The 24,309-nt window shown below is 45.1% G+C and overlaps 8 protein-coding genes across 11 annotated transcripts; 7 read left to right on the top strand and 1 right to left on the bottom strand.

Moving 5' to 3' along the window:
- The first annotated feature begins 131 nt into the window (after positions 1-131).
- On the top strand, positions 132-7,930 carry LOC108040378 (protein KIAA0100). 4 transcript variants are annotated; one of them, XM_017117836.2, is made up of 11 exons: positions 132-305; positions 385-511; positions 568-1,098; positions 1,154-1,429; positions 1,489-1,632; positions 1,694-3,759; positions 3,823-4,303; positions 4,361-5,384; positions 5,440-7,541; positions 7,610-7,686; positions 7,742-7,930. In XM_017117836.2, the coding sequence occupies exons 1-10, from the start codon at positions 253-255 to the stop codon at positions 7,664-7,666; spliced, it is 6,861 nt and encodes a 2,286-aa protein (XP_016973325.2). In that variant the 5' UTR covers positions 132-252; the 3' UTR covers positions 7,667-7,686; positions 7,742-7,930. The 4 variants fall into 4 exon arrangements, with proteins under 4 accessions (XP_016973325.2, XP_016973323.2, XP_016973324.2 ...); XM_017117834.2 differs by having other exon boundaries at positions 7,607-7,686; XM_017117835.2 differs by having other exon boundaries at positions 7,610-7,930.
- On the bottom strand, positions 7,693-23,972 carry LOC108040379 (trafficking protein particle complex subunit 11). The gene is made up of 10 exons (XM_017117837.2): positions 23,106-23,972; positions 22,818-23,048; positions 22,321-22,758; positions 21,860-22,258; positions 21,370-21,804; positions 21,075-21,268; positions 9,244-9,752; positions 8,388-9,182; positions 8,130-8,324; positions 7,693-8,071 (listed from the first exon to the last, which is right to left on the bottom strand). Exons 1-10 carry the CDS (start codon positions 23,843-23,845, stop codon positions 8,045-8,047), a joined length of 3,963 nt encoding a protein of 1,320 aa, XP_016973326.2. The 5' UTR covers positions 23,846-23,972; the 3' UTR covers positions 7,693-8,044.
- LOC108040383 (trypsin alpha) lies at positions 13,911-14,833 on the top strand. Its single transcript, XM_017117840.2, has one exon. The coding sequence runs from the start codon at positions 14,054-14,056 to the stop codon at positions 14,831-14,833; it is 780 nt and encodes a 259-aa protein (XP_016973329.2). The 5' UTR covers positions 13,911-14,053.
- Positions 15,032-15,988, top strand: LOC108040380 (trypsin). The gene has a single exon (XM_017117838.2). The coding sequence runs from the start codon at positions 15,039-15,041 to the stop codon at positions 15,939-15,941; it is 903 nt and encodes a 300-aa protein (XP_016973327.2). The 5' UTR covers positions 15,032-15,038; the 3' UTR covers positions 15,942-15,988.
- LOC123037446 (trypsin alpha-3) lies at positions 16,474-17,554 on the top strand. Its single transcript, XM_044458154.1, has one exon. It carries the CDS (start codon positions 16,706-16,708, stop codon positions 17,480-17,482), a length of 777 nt encoding a protein of 258 aa, XP_044314089.1. The 5' UTR covers positions 16,474-16,705; the 3' UTR covers positions 17,483-17,554.
- Positions 17,599-18,479, top strand: LOC108040381 (chymotrypsin-1). The gene has a single exon (XM_017117839.2). The coding sequence runs from the start codon at positions 17,614-17,616 to the stop codon at positions 18,400-18,402; it is 789 nt and encodes a 262-aa protein (XP_016973328.1). The 5' UTR covers positions 17,599-17,613; the 3' UTR covers positions 18,403-18,479.
- LOC108040370 (seminase) lies at positions 18,595-19,409 on the top strand. The gene has a single exon (XM_044458156.1). It carries the CDS (start codon positions 18,614-18,616, stop codon positions 19,385-19,387), a length of 774 nt encoding a protein of 257 aa, XP_044314091.1. The 5' UTR covers positions 18,595-18,613; the 3' UTR covers positions 19,388-19,409.
- On the top strand, positions 19,450-20,932 carry LOC123037447 (seminase). The gene has a single exon (XM_044458157.1). It carries the CDS (start codon positions 20,048-20,050, stop codon positions 20,795-20,797), a length of 750 nt encoding a protein of 249 aa, XP_044314092.1. The 5' UTR covers positions 19,450-20,047; the 3' UTR covers positions 20,798-20,932.
- Positions 23,973-24,309: the final 337 nt, after the last annotated feature.

Here is a 24,309-nt window from a genome sequence, read left to right as displayed (position 1 = left end):
GCATTTGATGCAAACTTTTAAGTTAGCAATGACTCAAAAGTTGTTAAAAAGTTTGCTTGTAAATTGGGCAGATCCCCAAGGGTTAATTAGATTAGCAACAGACCGTTTGAGGTGGTATTTTTGAGCTTTTTAAATAAGTTCACACTATTCCCGCAACTAGTAAATTTCAGTATTTAATTTTTAGTAATAACATTTAAAAACAATAATATAACAAATTAAATTTTGGAGCACTATGGTGTTTGGGGCGCGAACATGATGCTACACCTGCTGCTATTCTGCTTGGCGCTCTTCATCATCATCTATTGGTAAGTACCGCTTGGGTTGGGCCAACATAATTGGCTCATCATCGTTGTAAACATAAAATCTAATCACTTTCCATTTTAGGATTTTGCCCACGGGCATTAGCTGGTATTTGGTAAAGAGGTTTCGGGTCAAAGTACGGATTGGGCGCATCTCACTGCCCTATTTGTCCCTGAAGAATGTGCACATCAGCAAGAGTGGATTCTCGGTGGTATGAATAACCTTTAATCTCTCACTTCGAAGCGATAAAGCCTCTTGGTCTTTCAGCAAATCGAGGAAGTGTGCCTGCGTAGCAGTTTCTTCACCACCGAGGTGACCAAGCTGCTCTCCATTTACATCCGCGATATCCGGATCAACAAGGACATACACAGCCGGCAGGATGACACTGAGGACTTCTACGAACTCCGGCGGACTCAAGAGAGTAAGCCGGTGGAGGCGAAGGGTGTGCCAGACTTCAGGCAAACCAAAGTGCCGGCGAGCATCATCACATTTGCCCAATTTATGGCCGTACATATTAACAACATATCAGTGGTCCTGATGAACAATGACTTTGATCCGGGCTGGTTCATTCATGCCACGGCAAAGGAACTCCATCTGGACGGAAGTATCGTCCAGAATGCCCGTGTCCTGCTGGTAAATGCGGCGCTCAGCGAAGCGCAAGCCAAGATGCTGAGGCACTGCAGCTCCCGCCGCCAGTCACTGGAGAATCTGAACAAGATTCGGCCATGCCTGGGCGAGGTCAGCTTCGACATGACTCTGGATGCGTCGCTCTTTGCTCAGGGACCGCTGTCTATGGATGTAAGAGATTTAAATTGCGTTTCTATGGCATACTAAGCATTTATCCAATTCATAGACCCTTAGTCTGGTTATCAACAATGCCAAATCAGTCGTCCACGGCGGTCTGTACGAATTCCTTAGTGAGGCCAAGCGAAGGACATCGACTGGTAAGCAGTCACGACGTTCCACGCAGGCTTTAGCTCCCTCCAAAAGGTCCTTCGACAATGATAACTACGAGAAGCTGGCGCCCATTATACCAAAGAACTTTAGCTTTAGCATCAGAGCGGCAACATTCTCCGCCGTCAAAGAAAATTCACAGAACGATTTTAGTGCCAAGCTGCAGTCGTTTCAAGTACGTCGATTCTTAGATAACTGCTTTATATTTATAAATACTTTAACTTTTACCCACAGATATCGGGAAAGTTTAACTCGAAAGTCACAGATGAAAAGACTTTGCTACCATCAATGCTTGCAAAATTGGGTTTTCAGCACTTAGACATTGATACTAAATATGAGAAACTACTCTTTGTAGAACAATTCACCATAGATTCTGTGGTAAGTACCGCCTGCCTTTGTAGAATTTATGTTTGTGTTACCCAAAATATTCCCCCATCAGCTGGAAAAAGACATCTTCAATCTGTATGTGAAGCTTAAGACATTTCAAATCATCTATAACCACAGCGAGATCTATGACTTTGTCAACAACAATTTTCTGGCCCGCCAGCGCTCGAGCGGATCACAGCCAATGCAGCTGATACTTAAGCAGAAATCTCTGCCGGATCACTTGTATCTGGAGACGGCGCCGGAAAGCCACTTCCGTGGGAATCAGAGACGGGAAGGCGGTGTTCTCGAGTGGATCATGCAAAGGATCGTGGTCAAAGGCTGTGCGGAGCTGTTCAATGTCTCACTCCTAATGAAATTGGAGGATGAGCACATAGCCATGAGCGTCAGTCATACAAGGTTCCTCTTGGAACAAATCGAGGAGAAACGAAGTAATCTCTATGAAAACAAGTTCCTAAATTTGCTGTTGAATCAACGGCAATGGAGCATGGAACTAATGGTGGAAACGCTGTGGTCAAATCTTAAGAACTCTATTAACGACACAAACAACCTCAAGAAAACCCATTCGCCTGGGTCGCCTTTCTTCCTCGGAGTGAGCTTGGTTAAGCTCTGCTCGTATGCGAACACCACCAAACTGGACATATCCGTGCATACTTTCCGCACGGAGTACAGCATGCAGTTGGCGGAGTTTGTGGTCAAATCAATGGAGTGCCTCAGGCAGTACCGTGGAATGGAACCAAAGAGGATGTCAGGTCAATCTCAGGCTAGGCCGAATGCAGGCCTCACCCTGTCCGTGCAGCCATCACAATCATCTACCTCACTGCGAGTGTCCGTTAAGGTCAAGGATATTACGGCTTACTTTGTTAATCATCACAATGTTTATACGCTGCTCAGTTTCTCAGAGCTTAACTTGTCGCGGGCTCAAAATTTGACCACCTTGAAACTCGAGGAGTTCCAGATGGCAATAATGCGCTCGCTGACGGCTTCTTCGCTTTGTCTCACCGACTTTTCGGACGTGTTTGCCAATTGCAAATTGATACGACTGGAGCATGAACAAGTGGAGGGTACATTGGGAAAACTGTCTATTTACATACCCGGCAACACGGAGGCCACGTGGAACTCCAATTTGCACATGCACCTGTTAACCTTAGTAAGGGATATGCAAGACTTGAAGACGGAGTTGGCGATTCCAGCTTCGCCTGTAAAGAATACCACTCCCAGAGGAGGACTTGTGGTGGAGTTGTCTGCCGAACGTAGCACAATATTTGAGATAAAGTTTTCTGATCGTCACTCAATTCAGATATTTGTGGAGAGCCTCTTCTTCAGTCAGAAGGAACGGTGCATCATCTATGCGGAGAATGTGTTTGTCAAGATCGATGATCAGCACATATTTACAGTCAAAGAGCTGGATCTGCAGTCAGTCCCACGTCTGGAGGTACTCACCCAAGAACGGCAAAACTTTCCTGGCTTTGTGTTGCCCTTCAACAAAGTGTGGGTCACGACCATTGGATCGTTTAAAGCCATTTTCCCATATGACCACGACTTTTACAATGCCATTAACGGCGAGTGTGTTTCCCACTTCAAGTGGCTAAAACTTATACATAACTATAAGAAGAAACCGTTTACGGTGGACTCACCGCTGCCCTGTGATTTGGTGATTAAGATCAAGGAGTTCCTGCTGGAAATCAGCGACGATCCCTTCGAAGTGAAGCTTCGCGATAACTATGTCCTGCTGGTGGACGAATATCTGGAAAGCTTGAAGCGCAAGGCGGTTTTCGATAAGAAGATCGGAGAGCTCTGCTCGGAACGTCTCCTTTTGCCAGCTGGAACTAAGGAAAGTCTCTATGCCAACTTGGTGAAGAAGAACTCAGAAATATACATACAGCGGTCGAAGAAGATTCGCGAAAGTGGCCCAGTTCGAACACGCCTGCTGGCTTGGATCATGACGGATGTGAATATTATGGCCATGGCAGACACCTCCATCCATGGCTACGAAAATGTGACGCATATAATGCGTGAGATCGATCATGAGAGTCCCTGGCCGGAGGAGGGACTGGAGTTCTCTACTCTCTGGTGTCGAGGGGTCAACATCAGCTGCACCGAATGGAAATTCATGCTGAGGTGCGTGGTCATCTATACCGTTAAATCATATTAATAATTATAAATTTATTATTATACTTTCAGGGACTTCCCGCAACCGATGTTCTGTGTGAACAGCATGCGGCTGTATGGCAATCTTTGTGGAGCCGAGCAAATGGGCTCCAAGCGAGCTAAGCGTGATGTCTACATTGAGATGGGTGAACCATTTGGCACCAAAGTAATCCAACGCAGCATGCCGTCGCTAAAGTTCTACCACGACTTTGACTGCGAGCTAGAGAGCTGCAGCTATGCCTTTGGTGCCTGCTGGGAACCTGTGATGGCCCAGTGCAACCTGAGCTTTGAGAAGATCTCGGCTCCATCGAAGGATCCCTCGCCTCCTTTGCCATTTTGGGACAAGCTGCGTTTACTGCTGCATGGTCGTTTAACGCTGATAGCCAAGCGATTTACCATACTCCTCCATGCCTCGCTGGATCCCTATAACACCACTGAGGAAATGGAGTTGACTTGGAATAATTGCGGGATTGTGCTGACCAATGCGAAGATTATGTTCAAAGGGGAACTGAATGTAAGCCAATAAATCCTAACAGTTGTCCAACAGATTACTAAAGTTATCCCTTTACAGGTCACTGTTCGAACGGCTTCACGTTACGACGATTGCCGTTTGCTTCATTTCCCGAATCTTAAGCTGACCGTCAAGCTGAAGTGGGTTTGTCTGGCCAATCCCAACGACCACCACGCCGTGATGCCCTGTGCTCCGGACAAGCTGCCAGAGTACTCAAGCAATCAGGTTCACGACTCATTCCGTGCCTTCCGTTCGTTGAATCTTAATATTTGGATTTCCTTTGAGACGAAGCCTAAAGCGGGCGATGATTTGGAATTGGACATACCCAGTCTGGTGTTATACGGCAGCACATTGAGATGGTTTGAGAGTCTCCAATTGATCCTATCGGGTGTGACAAGGCCCACGCGTCGTGGTCCGGTTTTTAACAATGTGAGACCCCGAAAAAAGCCGCTAAGTCGGCACTACAAGAAGGCCAACTTGCAGATGTGCCTGCACAAATTCCAAGTGCTCTACTGGATGTCCCATGCCCTGCAAAAGGGATTCCAGTTGAACGGCCGTCGAGTGTCCTTCAGTTCCGAACACTCACTCACCCTGAATCCCATTGACGATGGGCTCATCCATCGCCCACGGGCGGATTGGTCAACAATCTACATGAACTGCGAGCTGAACGACGCTGAGATCTGGCTAAAGAGCATTCTCACCGAGAATGAGAATTTGGCTAGTGCAGCAGATGCCTTCAAGATAGTGCGATTCTACTTTCTGAGCGTGGCCAAGGTTTCCTACGGGCGCGAAGCACTGATACCCACGACGGCTACGAGCACAGAGGAGGACGTGAAGGCCCAGTCCACGACGCCCACCCATAAGTTGGTGGTGTATGATTTAAAGGGAGCCTGGACCAAGAGCAATCGGGATGTGGCATTCACTCTGTTTGACTCCTTTATGAAGTCCCAGAAACTGAAGAACAATCTGTCCACCGAGGCGGTAAAGAGCTATCGCAAGGAGGGTCCTAGCTCTGCTGTTCTCAAGCATAAGCGAAGTGATAGCACCATTACCTTATCCAGTACTAGCAGCGAGGTCTTGCCAAGTAAGTTTATTTATACTTTACTTTAAATCATTAGATATCACGTACAAATTTTTAGTTTCAAACGCAAATGCATCTCTGAAAAAGGCCCCAGCCCAGAACCTTGCCACAGCGATGTTGCAGCAACTCATCGCGGAGGCGGACCACAAGTTCAATGTGTACAGCGATGATCATAGCACCCAATCCAGGGAACTCCAGCTGCAGGGTCTGCAAGCGTGTTCCGCCCAGGATATAATCCACGAGAACTGGTCCATCAGCCTGGTGAACTCCCAGGTGCTGTTGAAGGGCTGTGAGACGTCTGGCTATGTGATCATCAGTGCTGCCAAGGCGGAGATTCTGCAGCGGGAGCATCGCCCAGTTTGGCGGGAACGTTCGCTCATTTCGAAGACCACGTGGAAGGGTTTGCTGGAGTGCATGCAGTACTATGCGACAGTCAGCGCGGGAGATAATAACTCCCTGCTGGAGAAGGAAATCATGTGGCTGACAGTGGACAACATTCAGGACAAGGACGAGACAGTGATCAACAATCTGCCGGACATCTCGCACTTGGTGGGCAGTGGGCGTAGTGTGGGCGGCGTAGTCTCCGAAACTGTGGGTGCCTTTCTGAGTGAAAATTCTGGCGAGGCACAGCCCGTCCAACTGCAGCGCATTGTGTCCAAGTGTAAGTGCGAGTTCTTTTATGTGAGCTATGGCGATGCCATCGATCCTAATAGCATAACGGAAGTACCGCCTCCGCCTTCAGAAGAGCTGCAATCGCCGTGGGAGAAACAGGACGACCCCGTAGATGCATTCACCCTGATGCATCATGATCTGGATGTGTGCACCAACTCGGTGCAGTATGCCATGATCCTGGATATTGTAAACAACCTGCTGCTCTATGTCGAACCGCAAAGAAAGCAGGCGGCCGAGAAACTTACGCGGATGCGCTTTCAGCTTCAGTTGCACTCAACGGAGGACCAGAAGCGACCTATTCAACAAAAGCAGACGGTTATCCGGAGTCTGCTAATGAAGATTCGCTCGCTGGAAAAAGACACACACATGATCAGCAAGGAGCGGAATGAGGAAGGCGACACATTAGACCTGCGTCAGGAATACGATCACGTGCAGCAGATGATCCGCGAGAGCAAGGAAGAGCTAAACACGTTCAGCGAGGACCTGGACATGATGCTGCTGTGCTACAAGGAGACACAGTTGTCGCAGCTCAGCAAGATCTTGAACGTGCGCTCCGACGAGTCGGTGACCATGGTGCGGACCAACGAGATCTGCTTTAAGCGCGCCCAGTGGCGGCTCACGGAGACGGATGGCCAGATCGGCATAGCCGATCTTGTCCTGAGCGCTTTCCTTTACACCAAAAAGTCCAAGAGCGACGACTCGGTGGAACACCTGCTGGAGCTGGGCAACATACGCATGGAGAACCTCTTGCCCCGGGAAATCTATCGCGATGTACTGCTGGCCACCGAAATCCAAAAAGATATGCCCGTCGACACCCACAAGCGAGTGCTGCGCATTTTCTGCCGGGAGAAGGCTCCAGTGGGCGGCATATCAGTGAAGGAACACTTCGAGATCAATGTGGCGCCCATCACGATTGCCATCACGAAAAAGTTCTACAGCACAATGCTGAAGTTCTGCTTCCCGGATCGCGATGCCTCCGAAACGGAGGTGAGCGACGAGTTGGATGACAACGCCACAACTAGCTCGGCGTCCACAACGAATTTACAGGCCAAGCCTTCAACATCTTCATCCACAAAGCGCTCGGGTAAGGGTAAAAAGGGAGCTAAGGACTCTGAATTCTATGTGAAGATTGAAAAGGATGACGTGGAGAAGATGAAGGAGCGCGCGGAGAAAAACAAGCTGTTCATCTATATCAAGATTCCCGAGGTGCCCGTGCGCGTAAGCTACAAGGGCAACAAGGAGAAGAATCTGGAGGACATCACAGACTACTCACTAGTTATACCGACGCTGGAGTATCACAACGTAACGTGGACCTGGTTGGATCTGCTGCTGGCTATGAAATCCGTGAGTCGGCGGGTGATATTCTCGCAGGCCATCAAGCAGAAGCTGCATATCCACCAGCGTCAACCAATTCTGTCTGCTGCAGAACGAGCTACGCCGCAGGAAGCGGAGGACAAGGCCGTTATGCTGTTCGGAAATCGGTTGTTGGTGAGTCACCATAGATAACTATTATAATAGTTCCTCCTATTAACTAGTTACTTTAACCTTTTTAGCAGAACGAAAACCGTAGTCAGAAAAAGGGAGTCTTCAAGTTCTCTTCAAGCGGAAAGTGATCCGGAAATAACTAAAACTTGTGAGCTTTTTCAACGATATTTGTATGCTTTAAATTTATTACTGTACGTTCTTAGGATGTACGAAAATATGTTCAGCTTGCGGTACTGACCAGGACTTAGCACAGCTTATCTGAAATGCCGTAATCAACTAACAAGAGTGTCAAGTGTGTCTTGGCCCGTTTAACAATACATTATACAATACAATCACACACTCTCAAGTATTATGCTATGTAACTCTCTAAATATAGCTATTTATGTAATGTATGTTTGTTGTTAGCAATAAAGAGGGAGTTGGCGTAGTTAATTTTTACACACCAGTGACAATTGTAAACTTTAAAACACTTAAACTATATCGGCATCATCGCTGGATCATCCTTCTTACTTGTTCTGTTGCTTCAGAGGTGGCTAAGGATTAAAGATGAGTTAGTATTGGAGGTATTCTATCGATCACCGGATCACTTACCAGCACAAAGACTCGTTTGGGCAGTGCACGCTGCACCAGTTCATCGAGCAAGGCATTCTGGCTGTCGTTCTTCTGCGGATCCGCCTTGGTGTTGTACTCCAGGCTCAGCACTGGTAATTCCTGCCAGCCCACTTGTAGGGGATACAGGTTGTAGACCAGTTCCTTTTCCTCGTAGGCCATTATCGAGATGTCCAGCTGAAATAGATAGTTGATAATTTAAAGGCGAGATCCAATGGGCTTCCATTTAAGATTACCCACCTGTTTGTGACCGGAGCATATAAAGTTATCCGTCTTGCTGATACTTAAGTTGGCTATCAGGTGGAGCACATGCGTTGTGGGGTTTTTTAGCACCACCTTAAAGGCCATGGGCATCTTCACAAACATCTTCTCCTCGATGGTGCAGTAGATATTCAGCGGTGGCTCTGCAATGTCCAATCCACTGATCACAAACTTGGACTCGTTCTCCTCCTTGCCATTTGCGCGCCGCCAGCGAATGCAGAATACTCCGAAAATGGGCAGGGCGGATTGAAGCCCCTCTAGCGTGTAGATGCCCTTAATGAAGCCGCGACAATGACCCGTGCCCTGGACAGCTTCCAGAGCTTTGTTGTATACAAGTCGCGTGGTTTTCAGGCCCTCTTGGGTACTCAAGGCTTCCTCGGCCACATTGACATCATCCGACTGCAGGGAACTGCTCATCACACCTGCATTGGCCACCTGCAGGGCATTGGAAACCGCCGAATTGCTGTTTATGATGGTCATGGTCGTGGGTATTTTGGTCACCAGACTCTTGCTCATGTAGGCACTAATTCCAGCGGGCGGCGTCGGAGCAAGTGGCTCCTCGCTGGAGAGTTTAACTGCGGGCCGGATGAACTTACTGGCCACCGCCTTGCCCTCCAGCTTGCCACGGTGATCCAGATCCCGGGCAGTTGTCCAGTCCCGCAGGGTGTCATTCGTCCGGAGAACTATCACGCTTTCCAACTTTTCACCGGCACTGTACTTGTTGGTGTATTTCTTCCGCTTAAAGCTGTAGTTCGATTGCACTAGATTGTGATCCTGGAGAAGGGGAGTGGTTGTTAAGAGGGGTTTCAAGGTTTACCTATCCCAGAATACATACACATATAAAGAAGCTGTCCAGTATATCCACATCATCCACAGCCACTATTTCCGTGTTTGCCCTCAGGAGGAAGTTCTCCCCGCGATACACCTGGTTGAGGGGCTTTCTGTCCAGCGTGTAGAAACGGGCGGTGAACTTGAAGTCCCCATAGCAACGCACTGTGAGCGTATCCTCCCGAGACTTTCGCAACCTCGTCTCGTCAATGTACTCGATCTGAACCGGGGAAATCGCAGCCAGGCTCTGGACCACACCCTTTACCTCGTGATCTGGAGTGGATTCCGAGCTATTTGGGGCGGTGCTGACCCGGGCATTGGTGCCAACTCCTCCTGACCCCCGGTCGACATCCAAAGTGTAGCTCAATCTTTGCTGCAGCTTGATCTCCGCCTCTGCCAGGCTGAAAATGTAGAAGGTGGCCGTGTTGCTCCCGTGGGCGGACAGCTCGCCCACATCGATTTGGATTTGGGCGTGCAGCTTCTGGCGGCCCGGGGAGATGTCCGTTGTGAGGAATACTGAAAAGGGGAACACAAGGAATTTTAAAAATATTGTTTTGTTATATTTTAAAATCCACATAAAATAATTTACTGGTCCAAAAAAGTTGTTTTTATTTTTGTTTCTGTGTATTTGCTATTTGTTTTTGAATCAAATCAAAATAACGGTACTTAAAGAAGTCGGAAAAATGCAAGCAGATCACTGGAAGAGCTTTTTGCCGTTGGTCGGAGCTCAAAAGCTCCTTCTAACGACTTAGCGCCTAAAACTCGGCAGAGCTTTCAGTTCTCTTTTCCGCGAGTGCAAGCGACGCACGCCTGCTCACTTAAAATTACAAATAATTAATTTTCTGCCGGTTTCGGGCTCAAAAATTGTTAAAAGTGTTAAAATATTGAGATAAGAAGTGAGTGCAGCGGTCTGCAAGAAGGTCGGTTCGATTTCTGCGTTTAAACGGCCATTTTAAGTACATTTTGCAAAAGGGGTGCTCCTTGGGCCAATTGAAAAAGGGGTGCTCCTTGGGCCAGATGCAAAAGAGGTGCTCCTTGGGCCAGTTGCAAAAGTGGGTGCTCCACACACACTCGTAAATCAGTGGAAAGATACGTTTGTGAGTGTGAATATGTAAGCTAGCTTGATCTTGCTTTTTTTTCGCTTTTTTTTATTGTGAAATGAAAGGTTAAATTTTAAACCTATGCATTTTTTATTTTTTTTTTTTGTGTTTTTAAGTGAAACATATATTTAAACGTATGAAAATGTTTATTTTTTTTTAAATATTTTTTTTCTGTGCACTGTGTTCTGTTTTTGTTTTTTTTTTTAAGTGACATTTGAAGAATACACATGTTTATACCTATGGCTAAATATGAAATTAAATTTGAGGATCTTCAGAAATATGTTTAGCAAGGTAAGTGAAACCTAATTTATTTATAACATTCTTTGTAAAAAGGTGACACACAATTGGATTTCTAGAGTCTATAACAAAAATTTAAGCCGATTTTGTTTATATATTTTTCTTTCTGTGTATTTGCTTTTCGTTTTTCAATAAAAAACAAAGTAACGGTACTGAAAGAATAAGTCGGTAAAACGCAAGCAGATCACTGGAAGAGCTTTTAACCGTTGGTCAAAGCTCAAAAGCTCTTTCTTACGACTGAGCGCCTAAAACTCGGCAGAGCTTTCAGTTTTCTCTCCCGCAAATGCCAGCGACGCACGCCTGCTCACTTAAAATTACAAATGATTAAATTTCTGCCGGTTTCGGATTCAAAAATTGTTAAAAGGCTTATAAATATTGAGAAAAGAAGTGATTGTTGTGCTCTGCAAGAATATCGTTTAAATTTTTTGCGTTTAAACGGCAACTTTTGGTACATTTCGACCAAAGGGGTGCTCCTTGGGCCAGGTGCAAAAGGGGGTGCTCTACACACACTCATAAATCAGTGTAAAGATACGTTTGCGAGTGTAAACATGTAAGCTTGCTTGATCTTGCTTTTATTTTGTTTTTTGTTATTGTGAATTAAAAAGTTACATTTTAGACCTTTACATTTTTTTATTTTTTGTTTTGTAGTTTTAAGTGAAATATATATTTCAACATATGAAAATATTAGTGTTTTTTAAATATTTTTTTTCTGTGCACTTAATTGTGCTGTTTTTGTTTTTTAAGTGATATTTGAAGAATTTACATATGTAATCTTATGAAAAAAAATGTAATTAAAATTGAGGATGTTCAAAAACATTTTTGACAAGGTTAGTGAAACTCAATTTATTTATTAGATCCTTTGTAAATAATAACATTACCACATTTAAGCCAATTTCAAAGACTTGTGGTTGATTCCCTTATAATTTATATTCCAATTGGACTTATAGATTTCATTAATTCGATTCCAAAATAGAATACCTCCAAAGACTTGTGATTCGATTCTCTAACGCTGATCAAATTTTGGACCCATTTTCATGTTAGTTATTTCCAATTTTCCGATGTCTTGTAATATAGTGACTCAAAATTGGACTTCCAGATTCCATAACTTTACCAATTTTAATCCGATTCCAAAGTGGCATACCTCTAAAGACTTGTGATTCGATTCTCTAAAAATCTGCATTCAAAATTTTAAATACGACGTTGGTCAAATTTTTGACCCATTTTCATGTAAGTTATTTGTAATTTTCCGATGTCTTGTAATAGAGTGACTCAAAATTGGACTTCCAGATTCCATAACTTTACCAATTTTAATCCGATTCCAAAGTGGCATACCTCTAAAGACTTGTGATTCAATTCTCTAAAAATATGCATTCAAAATTTTCAATTTAACGTTGATCAAATTTTTAACCCATTTTCATGTTAGTTATTTATAATTTTCCGATGTCTTGTAATACAGTGACTCAAAATTAGACTTCTAGAGACCATAACTTTCCCAAATTTAATCCGATTCCAAAGTGGCATACCTCTAAAAACTTGTGATTCGATTCTCTAAAAATCTGCATTCAAAATTTTCATTTTAACGTTGATCAAATTTTGGACCCATTTTTATGTTAGTTATTTCTAATTTTCCGATGACTTGTAAAAGGGTGACCCAAAATTGGACTTCTAGAGTCCATAACTTTATCAAATTTTATCCGATTTCAAAATGGCATACCTCTAAAGACTTGTGATTCGATTCTCTAAAAATCTGCATTCAAAATTTTAAATTTGACGTTGATCAAATTTTTAACCCATTTTCATGTTAGTTATTTCTAATTTTCCGATGTCTTGTAAAAGTGTGACTAAAAATTGGACTTCTAGATTCCACAACTTTACCAAATTTAATCCGATTTCAAAATGGCATACCTCTAAAGACTTGTGATTCGATTCTCTAAAAATCTGCATTCAAAATTTTAAATTTGACGTTGATCAAATTTTTAACCCATTTTCATGTTAGTTATTTCTAATTTTCCGATGTCTTGTAAAAGTGTGACTAAAAATTGGAGTTCTAGATTCCACAACTTTACCAAATTTAATCCGATTTCAAAGTGGCATACCTCTAAAGAATTGTGATTTGATTATCTAAAAATCTGCGTTCAAATTTTTCATTTTAACGTTGATCAAATTTTTAACCCATTTTCATGTCAGTTATTTCTAATTTTTCGATGTCTTGTAAAAGTGTGACTAAAAATTGGAGTTCTAGATTCCACAACTTTACCAAATTTAATCCGATTTCAAAGTGGCATACCTCTAAAGAATTGTGATTTGATTATCTAAAAATCTGCGTTCAAATTTTTCATTTTAACGTTGATCAAATTTTTAACCCATTTTCATGTTAGTTATTTCTAATTTTCCGATGTCTTGTAAAAGTGTGACTAAAAATTGGACTTCTAGATTCCACAACTTTACCAAATTTAATCCTATTTCAAAGTGGCATACCTCTAAAGAATTGTGATTTGATTCTCTAAAAATCTGCGTTCAAATTTTTCATTTTAACGTTAATCAAATTTTTAACCCATTTTCATGTTAGTTATTTCTAATTTTCCGATGTCTCTTTCTAGAGACCATAACTTTCCCAAATTTAATCCGATTCCAAAGTGGCATACCTCTAAAGACTTGTGATTCAATTCTCTAAAAATATGCATTCAAAATTTTCAATTTAACGTTGATCAAATTTTTAACCCATTTTCATGTTAGTTATTTCTAATTTTCCGATGTCTTGTAAAAGTGTGACTAAAAATTGGACTTCTAGATTCCACAACTTTACCAAATTTAATCCGATTTCAAAGTGGCATACCTCTAAAGAATTGTGATTCGATTCTCTAAAAATCTGCGTTCAAATTTATTATTTTAACGTTGATCCGTTTTTAGTCCCATTTTAATGTTGCTTATTCTTAAGTTTCAGATGACATGTAAAACGGTTAGACTTCTACAGTCCATAAGTTTACCAAATTTAAGCCAACTTGAAAGTGACATACCTCCAAGAAAAAAAAAGAAACTTCGGCTTGCTGAAGTTTGCTTCCTTTCTTGTTTTCATATATTGATGTGTAACATATAAGCAAACCCACTGACCCCCATATTTTTTTTTGTTTGGATACCCAAAACAAGCACAATCATTTTATTCCCACTATCTGTTCTTATCTTATATCTTGTTATAAACCCTTAACAAACTCTATCGAGTGGGAATAGTGTCTCTTTACTTCCTCTTAGCCCCCATAATACCAAGTTCATTGCCGTGTGTAAACAGCGGGAAACAGGTGTTTTTTGTAAGTTGATTCTCATTGGGTAAGGTCAGTGCCGCTCAGCTCTATAAATGATTGTTATCTAGGTTTTGGGGCTCCAGTTCATCGAAGTTCACATTACAGGCCAGTTAAGATCGAGATGCAAGGTGTGCTGGTTCCGCTGATGATTTGGTTGCTTTGGATTCCGGAGATCCCAGCAGAAGAGCCCGGCTTACGGCGGAGTCCCCGCGTGGTTGGGGGCCATCCAAGTGAGGTGCGGAATCAGCCGTATATGGTCAACATTAGGCGGCGTGGGAACTTCGAATGCGGTGGGTCTCTGGTCACTCCACATTGCGTCTTGACCGCCGCCCACTGCCTGAAAGATGGTCAGCCGTCCGACTTTGTGGTTCGAGGCGGGGTCACCTATCTGAATGACATGCGTAATGCCCGCTATGTGAGGAATATCCTGCTCCCATCGGCCTACAGTCGCGTTACTTTGGAACACGATGTGGCTCTGTTGCAGCTCCAGCAACCGCTCCAGGCCTCCATTGCACAACCCATCTCGTTGGCCGTGAGATCTCCTCGTCCTGGTTCTTTTGTTCGGGTTTCCGGCTGGGGTTTAACCGATGACAGCTCCACATCACTGCCCAATCAGTTGCACAGCGTCCATGTGCGAGTGATGCCGCAACAGGAATGCAGGGATCTGTACCGAGGTTATCGCAATATTACAAACAGTATGTTCTGTGCCTCCGTTCCGGGTTTAAAGGATGCATGTGCCGCTGATTCCGGCGGACCAGTGGTAAATTCCCACGGGTTTCTAGTGGGCGTAGTCTCATGGGGAAGGGCTCATCGTTGTGCCGACAAAAACAGTCCCGGCGTTTACTCCGATGTGAGTTACCTGTCCGATTGGATAGCGGATAATATTTACAGGTATTGCTAGCTCCGCTTAAAAGCTGAATAAATCAGTATTAGATTGGTTAACCCTGATCGTTGACGTCATCTGGATTTGAACTAATAATGCCATTGAAGTGGCAGTGCCTTCCAATGTGACCCGTTCTATTTGCTCAGGTGGTTTACCTATGTTTTGCTGAATATTCGGGCATAAAAGCCTGGGCAAGGTCGCCAAAACAACAGTTTACAGCAAGATGCTTTGGCGCTGGGAGTATGTGATCTTGGCCGTGCTGATCCTGGCCGAGCTCAGCCAAATGGGCGATGCGGTGGCGACTGCTAAAAGAAACAGGCGACAGAGAAACGCCAATGGAAAAAATATGGCAGTAAGGAGCAACCGCAACAGAAATACAGCCAGAAAACTATCCGCCAAAAAGGTCAATCAAAATAAGAAAACTTCAACTCCAGCCAAAATCCAATCGAGGATTGTGGGTGGCAGCAGCACAACGATTTCCACGACTCCCTACATTGTCCAGTTGCGCCGGGGATCTAATCTGTGTGGAGGTTCATTGATTAACAGCCAGTGGGTCTTAACCGCCGCCCATTGTGTGAAAGGACACAGTGCCTCCGATTTTACGGTCTGCGGAGGGAGCACCACATTAGATGGCAGCGATTGCGTCAATCGCACCGTCAGCTCCGTCCACGTGGCGCCCAAGTTCACCAGCAAAAAAATGAACATGGATGCGGCGCTGCTCAAGTTGAACGAAACCCTAACGGGCACAAATATTGGAACCATATCGATGGCTACAAATCGGCCAAAGCCAGGATCAAAAGTACGCATTGCGGGTTGGGGAGTAACTGCGGAGGGAGGGACTTCCGCCACCAAAACGCTACAGGCCACTGAAATACGAGTGTCCAAACAGAAAAAGTGTCGGACGCAGTATCGCAAAAAGACCAAGATCACCAATTACATGTTCTGTGGCCGCGCAGCCGGCAAGGATAGCTGCAGCGGAGATTCCGGAGGTCCTGTGACCAAGGACAACTCCCTGCTGGGCATCGTATCCTTCGGTTATGGATGCGGCAGAGCCGGATTTCCAGGTGTCTACACAGCTGTGTCCACTATCCGCACATGGGCCAACAAGGTTATGGCCGATAATTAGGAGTCTGAAGTCTGAACGATAGAAAACTAAATGAACTAGATATTAAGGTCGTTAGTAGCAACATACGATTTAATAAATATTTGTTAACCAATCAAGATCTTTAAAAAGTTTTGGAAATTTGGGAACTTAAAATATAAATCATCAACAAAGAACGGTAAACAAGTTCATCAGAACTCACCATGACCAAACAAGTGAAGTGTTTATCTTGACGGAGAACAGGTTGGCCTCGTTAATAGACTAAAAAAAATAGTGTTCTGTCAACAAAACTGTAGTGAATTCCTCAGAAAAGATAAATAACTTAGGCATGTAGGCAGTTGTTTAAGATTTTAACTCTGTTTAGAATTTTACGGTCGAAACGTGTTAGACTTCCCTAGGTGAAACTAATAACTACTTGATAAGTTTTAAACATGATCTTTTATGTTCAAGAGAATATAAAATGATTGTGAAACAAATCTATTGCAAAATAAATCTAATTTTTTATGCGCTAAATTAATTTTTGTCTTTATAAGTCAGAATTTTGTTTTGAAAAGAATTTGGCTTTCTTATGTCTTTTTATTAAAGGGCAAACTTTTTTTTGTGGATTTTACTTTGATAAATATGTATATGATATGATCGTTTCCGCTCTTCCAAATTCAATTCCGAGTTTGACTTCCAGGCAAAGATGGTTGATTAAACAATTGTGTAAATGTTGATCTCTGTTCCACGCAGATTTACTGATATAAAATCAGATGTTTGCCTTATTTTACTCTAGTTAGTTAACCACCATGATTGGCCGGTGTCTGTCTGCCATGCTGCTGCTCCTTATCCCGATTCAGGGATCAGTTTCCACCTCTTATTTCGACAGCATGGAGATACAGCCCCGCATTATTGGCGGTCAGGTGTCCAGCATCAAGAAGGAAAAATATCTCGTACAGGTCACCACATCCACGGAGCTGTGTGGAGGATCGCTTATAAAACCCCGTTGGGTGATCACTGCGGCCCATTGCGTTTACGCCAAGAATAAGGATGAGTTCAAGGTTTATGGTGGTGCCTCCGATCAGGGTGGTCCATATGCTACTATCCGCCAGGTGGACTTTGTGGCAATTCGTCCGGATTTCAATCGCAAGACCCTTAATATGGATGTGGCTGCACTGCGTCTTACTTCAGAAATGACTGGAGCTAACATAGAGACCATAGCTTTGGCCTCCGAATCCGTTCCAGCTCGAGTTTTGGTCAAAGTCTCGGGCTGGGGCTTTTTAACTCCCGATGCCACTGAAACGGCAACGCGGGTGCACAGCGTCCTGGTGCCCATGTGGTCGCGCTTCTCCTGTGTCGCGGCTTTCAAGGGCATCCATCGCATCACCCGCTCCATGATGTGCGCCGCCAAGCTGTATAAAAAGGATTCCTGTGATGGTGACTCGGGAGGTCCTTTGGTATATCGCGGTGAACTGGCCGGAATTGTATCCTTCGGCTATGGATGCGCCTCCTCTCTGCCTGGTGTTTATACCAGTGTGCCTGTGATCCGGGATTGGTTTCTGCGCGTGGTAGAAGAGCATTCCTAAGTCTAATCTTAAGTTATTTCACTAAGGGTCAATAAATAGTTCATATTTATCTAGAGGCAATTAACTGGGGTATGCAGGAAGCCTATAACCTAATATAAAAACTTGCTTTAAAGGTTGCATTTCTGTAGACCATGTTTAAACTTCTCTATGGACTGGCACTGCTCCAACTATTGGACGGATGCTCGTCCTCTACTCTTCAATTGAGTAAAATCTTTGGAGGAAAAACCACGCCCGTGGATAAGCAATCATTTCTGGTTAATCTCCGACGTGGTTTCTTCTTCCGTTGCGGTGGCGCACTAATCTCGCCCAGCTGTGTTCTCACAGCGGCTCACTGTTTGGAGGGACGGCATCAAAAACTCTGGGATTTGACCATACATGCCCAACAACAGTGTTTGGGCGATCCGTCTCCGCCAGAGCATGTTCGTAAGGTCTGGCATGTCGGAGTATCACCGCATTACAGCCCACAGCGCGATCTGGACTCCGATGTTGCCGTGATCCGGTTGAGTCGCCCCTTTGACATCGCTGGCAATGCGAGTCTGGTTAAGATCGACTTCAACGATATGCCCCGGCAGGCCAATCTAACGGTCATGGGATGGGGAGCGATCAACAATCAGGGTCACAACCCGAATCAGTGTTTGCAGGCGGCCCAAGTTGAGCTGGTTTCCCAGAAGCAGTGCATCAAATCATTGAAATGGGGTCAGCGAAAAGTTACAAATAATATGTTTTGTGCTCTTGGGAAAAATGATAGAGATGCGTGCCAGGGAGACTCCGGAGGACCCATAATCCACGCTGGACGCACTGTGGGCATCGTATCCTGGGGCTGTGGTTGTGGCAGTGGCTACCCAGGGGTCTACACCCGCCTCGGCAGTCCATCGATTACGTACTGGCTGAAGACCTTTACAGAACGACATTGCTGGTGATCCATCAATTTTTGTCTCGAACCAAAATATGTGGTAATAAGGTAGATTTAGTATATTATATTTTATTACGAATAATATTTCTTCCGGAGTGCTGAATAATAGTACGATCGTGTGATCGAACTTCCGGGCCAGGTGGCAGCCAATAACAGCATCATTATCACTTTGAAAATAGCTGCATATCTGACTCAGTAGCTGACAGTTCGGATACGCCATGGTTGGTCTATGGTTGCTCTGGTGGCTCTGCCAGCTATCACTCGTAATTCCCAGCTCCTCCAGCAAAACTCGCATAGTGGGCGGCAGGGAGACAACAATAGCTCAGGTTCCATACTTGGTTTACCTCCGTCAGGGTGGTTACTTTATCTGCGGAGGATCCTTGATATCAACCAGCGTGGTGCTCAGTGCGGCACATTGTGTTTATGGATCCCAGCCAGGCGATTACACGATCCACGCCGGTGTCAGTCGTTTGGATGAGGAGGCTCCCGTGGTTCGCAGCGTAGCCATGTTCCACATTTCACCCAGCTACTCTTCCACCAACTTTGACATGGATGTAGCTTTGTTACAACTACAGGAGCCTGTTTCCCTGACTCCTGGGCAAGTGGCCACCATTACTCCTTGTCGCAATCCACCGCAGGGTAATGCATATGCCAGGATCAGCGGTTGGGGTGTTACTCGCGAGAACAACCGTGATCCTGCCGAACAGGTCCGTACGGCCATGGTGCGGGTTCTTCCGGGTCCAGAATGCCAGCTTTCGTATGCCGGAGTTGCCAAGCTAAGTGATTCCATGCTCTGTGCCGCCGTACGTGGTCTCCGGGACTCTTGCTCCGGAGATTCAGGAGGTCCTTTGGTCTATCGTGGTCAGGTTTGCGGTATTGTCTCTTGGGGATTCGGGTGTGCACGTCCTGCTTTTCCAGGTGTTTACACCAACGTGGCTAGTGGAAGGGTTTATTCTTTTATAGAACAAACACTAAGAAGGATCAGGAACTAACTCTATTAAGAAATAAATGTACAGAACATCTGTGAATCTCTACAAATTCCTATAATCTCAAAAATAATTTTTGTCAACCCTTAAATCCTATTAACATTTTAATAATTATGTGATCTTTTATAAATAGTGGCATGTTATAGCCATTGAACACAATAAAAATTAAGCTCACTGAAATGTATTTCCAAATAAATACAAAAACTTCATTACAACCTTCCAAACGGTTCAAACAAAAAATACTCAGATCGAATTATCTATGATAGATACATTTCAATAACTAATTATTCAATCAACCAATTTGATGGGTCTAAAGAACTACAGCCGAGCATCCACGAACAAGGCCAGCAAAAGTGACCAGAACACCGATATAAGGCCCATTAGACAACAATTTTTGTTGGGTCTCATTCTAAATCATGATGAAATCCGACGATAAGCCGGACAAAACGGTTTATTAAAATAATTATTATTTGCGCAATAAAATAATATGTGTGCTGTGTAATGATTGTTTTCCAAAAGGCATATAAATCGGAGCACAGAGCCGCGCGTTCCGAGTCGGAACTGCGAACGAAAAGGTGTTTACTCAGGTGGCCAGCGATTCGGAAACTCGGGGATTGGTAGTTACAGCTACCGGATTGGGCAAATATCAAGGGATGGAGTGAGCTGATGGCTATGCTGTGGCCTTTGTGGCTTCACCTAATCCCGCTTTGCTGGGCCGCCAACATTGAGACCAACAGTCGTATTGTGGGAGGCGTCCCTGTAGATATTGGCAGTGTGCCCTATCTGGTGACCCTGCGCATCGGTGGGAACTTTATGTGCGGCGGCTCATTGGTCACGCCGCAACATGTGATCACGGCTGCCCACTGCGTTAAGGGAGTGGGAGCTTCTCGCCTCCAGGTGGTTGCCGGAGTGACGAAACTTTCGGAAACGGGTGTAAGGAGTGGCGTGGACAAAGTCTTTACCCCTAAAGCCTACAATGCCCGCACCCTGAACACAGACGTGGCTGTTTTAAAGCTCAAATCTTCCATCAGTGGACCCAAAGTGTCCACCATTGAGTTGTGCAATACGAGTTTTAAGGCCGGAGATCTCATCAAGGTTTCTGGCTGGGGACAAATTACGGAACGCAACAAGGCTGTTTCAATGCAAGTTCGCAGCGTGGATGTGGCCCTCATTCCCCGGAAAACCTGTATGAGCCAGTACAAGCTACGAGGTACCATTACCAGCACCATGTTCTGTGCTTCGGTGCCCGGCGTCAAGGATTCCTGTGAAGGCGACTCCGGCGGACCGGCTGTGTACCAGGGACAACTCTGCGGAATAGTTTCGTGGGGCGTAGGCTGCGCCAGAAAAAATTCACCAGGAGTCTATACGAATGTCAAGACTGTTAGGAGCTTTATCGATAAGGCTTTGGGCATGTGAATCCAAAAAGTAAAAGGCTATATAAATTTTAAATGTTTCGGATTAACCCAGGGCAACTAGGAAATGTATAATTAATAATGTTCTCAATAAATACTTTAAAATATGAGATAAAAGTAAGGAATCTGTTCCTTGTTTCAACCCTACAAAAATTATAATATGTGGTCATTGTTGCACCCATACATTTACTAAACTACTGTCATTTTTGATCATTATAAGATAAGGAACATTAGATATATACACATAAAGCAACCACATCCTAAAAAAAGCACATACTTACCACTATTCCTTAGACCCACTGGAACACTGATGTGTACGCCCACATTCTGCAGATAAACGTTATACGGATTGCTGACAGTGGTCACAACTGGATAGTACTCGTTAACCAGCATTCTTGTAGACACCACAGCCAGTTCCTCGTTCGATCCGTTCTCATGTCCATGGCCAAGGTTCGTTTGCGTGTCCAGATGAAACCTGGAATAGAGAGACATGTTCAGTGGAGCGTAAAATGCGCTGCTTGCATGCAATTGTCCGGAAATAAACCACTGCTTCCGGTATAAATCGCTTTGACTTACGTGGGCGCAATATAGCAAATGGGATTAATCGTCACGTTGTCATCGAGATCGCGGCTGCGCGTGTGGTGTCGAAACAGCTGGCGTGAGTAGTTGGAGCTGCACGTCAGTAGAGCCGCCACCTGGTCAGTGCCCATGTGGGCCTCCAGACGGACGATGCGCAGCTGGGTGTTCTCGTGAAACTGCTGAGCTTCGGTGCTGCAGAACAGCTGGTAGTAGGAGCCGGGTTCCAATCTCATGTTCTTCTCGAAGTGTTTGGGGTCTTGGGCCAGCCTCTCCTGCTGCTCCTCCTGCGGCTGCTTTTGGCCACGCAATTGCGTAAGGCTAGGAAAGCAGAAATACTTAAGTGCCTCCAGTTTGTAGCTGTTTTGTGGATTTGAGGCATCGGCTAAAATGACATGAAAGCTGCGCACTCTCAATGGTACATCCGTGAGCACACTAAAATAATGGTAGGTTAAGGATTTGCTTCATAATAGGAGTGCAGAAAACTTACCGCACTATCAGTTGCAGCTGCAGCAAGTCGTCATTGTTCAGCTGAACTCGCTCGAATGTGGCACACATTTCCACCACATCACTGACCTTATCTAAATCAATTGGAATGGGCGATTTCACGCTGGCCAGCGCACTTGTCCACATCGATTCGGCCTCAGGCGTTAACTGAGTTTTTCCCATGGGTGGCACACCCTGAAACACCTGCCACAGGTTCTCCAGCAACAGTATCCGCTCCGCCTGCTCGCCATGATGGCGCAGGGACAGAGCCTCAACGCTGCAGGCAATGTAGTCGGCCACGGATCCCGAGAGCAAAGCACAACGCAGAGTCTTTAGCAAAACATCGGTGAATATCGTTGACCATTTCTCCTGGCGATAATCAGGCAGCATTAGGGAGTACAAACTAAATTGCAAAAAAGAAAAAATTATTTTTAATCTAATGGATCATACAAATTATAAACTTACGTTAAGGCCTTGGCATGATCTCCACTCTTCAGGTACTCCTCGGCCATATCGATAGCTAGTTTCTTGCGAAACCTGAGGCACTTGTAGATTTTGAACTGAGCCATGGCCTGGCTGAGGAGTGCTATGATCCCCGCCGAATGGTTATAGCCCAGTTCCTGATCACAGAGCTGCAAATTGGCCTGCTGCTCGGCCACCAGATCGCCCGTCTTGACCGCCCGGATGCCAAAGAATTCCGTGTACAACGACAAGGGGTTCTGAGTCGTCAGGGATGTGGCCTCTGCGGAGGATTGCAGTGCAGCGTAGGCCTCCTGGGCTGAATCACGTCGCTTCATCACATACTCAGCTGCCTTGTGGTAATAGATCCCGGGATGCTGGGTTTGCAGGGCTGGCAGTCCGTTCTTAATAGCCTCGCAAAACAGCTCGGCGAATACAGAATGTCTACAATAAAATTTGTTGTCAACAAAGAAAATAACAAGAGTTTCTCTGGTGGACATTACTGCGTGCTTAGCCAGGCATGGTGCTCAAAGGCCAGATCCTTGAAACCCACTCGAGACTTGTACTTTTCCACATGGATGATGAACTGGTTGATGGCATCCCTTGGAGTCTTCAGCTTAAACATAAGACGACAAATTTTGTAGTTCAAAAACCCGGCCAGAGTTTTAATCTCCAAACAATTGCCGTCATTTATTCGAATCTCGTCTAGATTGGCATAAGCCTGGAAATAGTGCCTGGGGAAGAATATATAATAAGTAATTGCTTTGTAAATAAACTACTAAGGAACTTACTTTTGACCTGTGCTAAAGTCCTGACGCATCTCCGCCACGAATCCCAGTTTAAACTGATGACGAATTTTTAGCGAGGTGTGCGCTGCCGTTAGTTGATCTCGATGGTTGCGTATCCGCTTGGACATGAGGGCGTAGTAGGACTGGGCCATGTCCAGGAAGGCGGACTCCAGTCGAAGAGCGTAGCCCGAGAGGTGTTCCGTGTGGGGGAGGATGAACAGCATCTTGCTGGTTATTCCGCAAGCGTTGGTTAAACTGGCAGCTCGCTCCGCGGCCAGGAGGTCTTCGCCGGGTGGCAATGGGGCGGCCTTCTGTAAGAGAACCAGGCAAAGCCGGGTATTCCGCTCCTGCAGTGCGTTTTTTAGAGCCTGCACAATGGCCGCACACTGCACCTGCTTCTCTGTCCACTGGAGGTCGTTCCACTCCATGTCCTGGAACAGCACCACCACCGAGGGCACGACGTGCAGGTGCTTGAGCATCCAGTTGCGCTTCAGTATGCCCTTTGGGTGGTACCACTCGTAGGAGGCCCGCTTGGGTTTGGCCACCGGGAACTCGTAGTTGGGGGGCAACAGTTTGTACTGGACGGCTGCTCGGTCGGCGGCCTTGCGCTGCAGACTGCCACTAAACGCCTCCCAAACGGCCTTGTGCACCGCCACCCGCGCCGTGTCCAGCCCGCAAAAGCCAACCAGCGGCTGTGGGGTCACGAGCAGCTCCGATGGCAGGGCGGTGGTGTCCATAGTCATGGTTCCGGTTCTGGCCGCTCCTGCTCAGAATTGGATGAGATCACTTCGTCACCAACGGCCACTCCTCTCCTGCGCTGCAATTGATGATCTTCTCCAGCGACGTTGTCCTCGGGTCGGTCTCAGTGTGACCGTGGGTGGGTCATTAGATCATACCATGGGTGTGACCGCGCACTTCTAAGATAGCTAAAAGTTTAAACAAATAGGATGAATTAAATATATTTAAAATAAATATAAGGTAATTTAAAAAAATCTGTATTCTCAAATTCCAAATAAATATATTTTGTAAAGGTATTTCATTATAAAAAAATAATTATTTAAGAAAGTTTGTAAAAATTTTCCATATAAGCACAGGTAATTATGAATTTAGTTAACTGTCATTAACTAAATACTTATATTGGTTTTGTTTGTTTTTTATTTGTTGTGTATTGTCAAATTAAAAAATATTTGTTCAAAAAAGTTCGAGT

This window comes from Drosophila rhopaloa, unplaced genomic scaffold (genome assembly GCF_018152115.1).
Source record: "Drosophila rhopaloa isolate 14029-0021.01 unplaced genomic scaffold, ASM1815211v1 contig_163, whole genome shotgun sequence".
NCBI classification, from domain to species: Eukaryota; Metazoa; Arthropoda; class Insecta; order Diptera; family Drosophilidae; genus Drosophila; species Drosophila rhopaloa.
The sequence above is the reverse complement of the archived record's forward strand: the minus strand, read 5'-3'. Positions and strand labels throughout refer to the sequence as shown.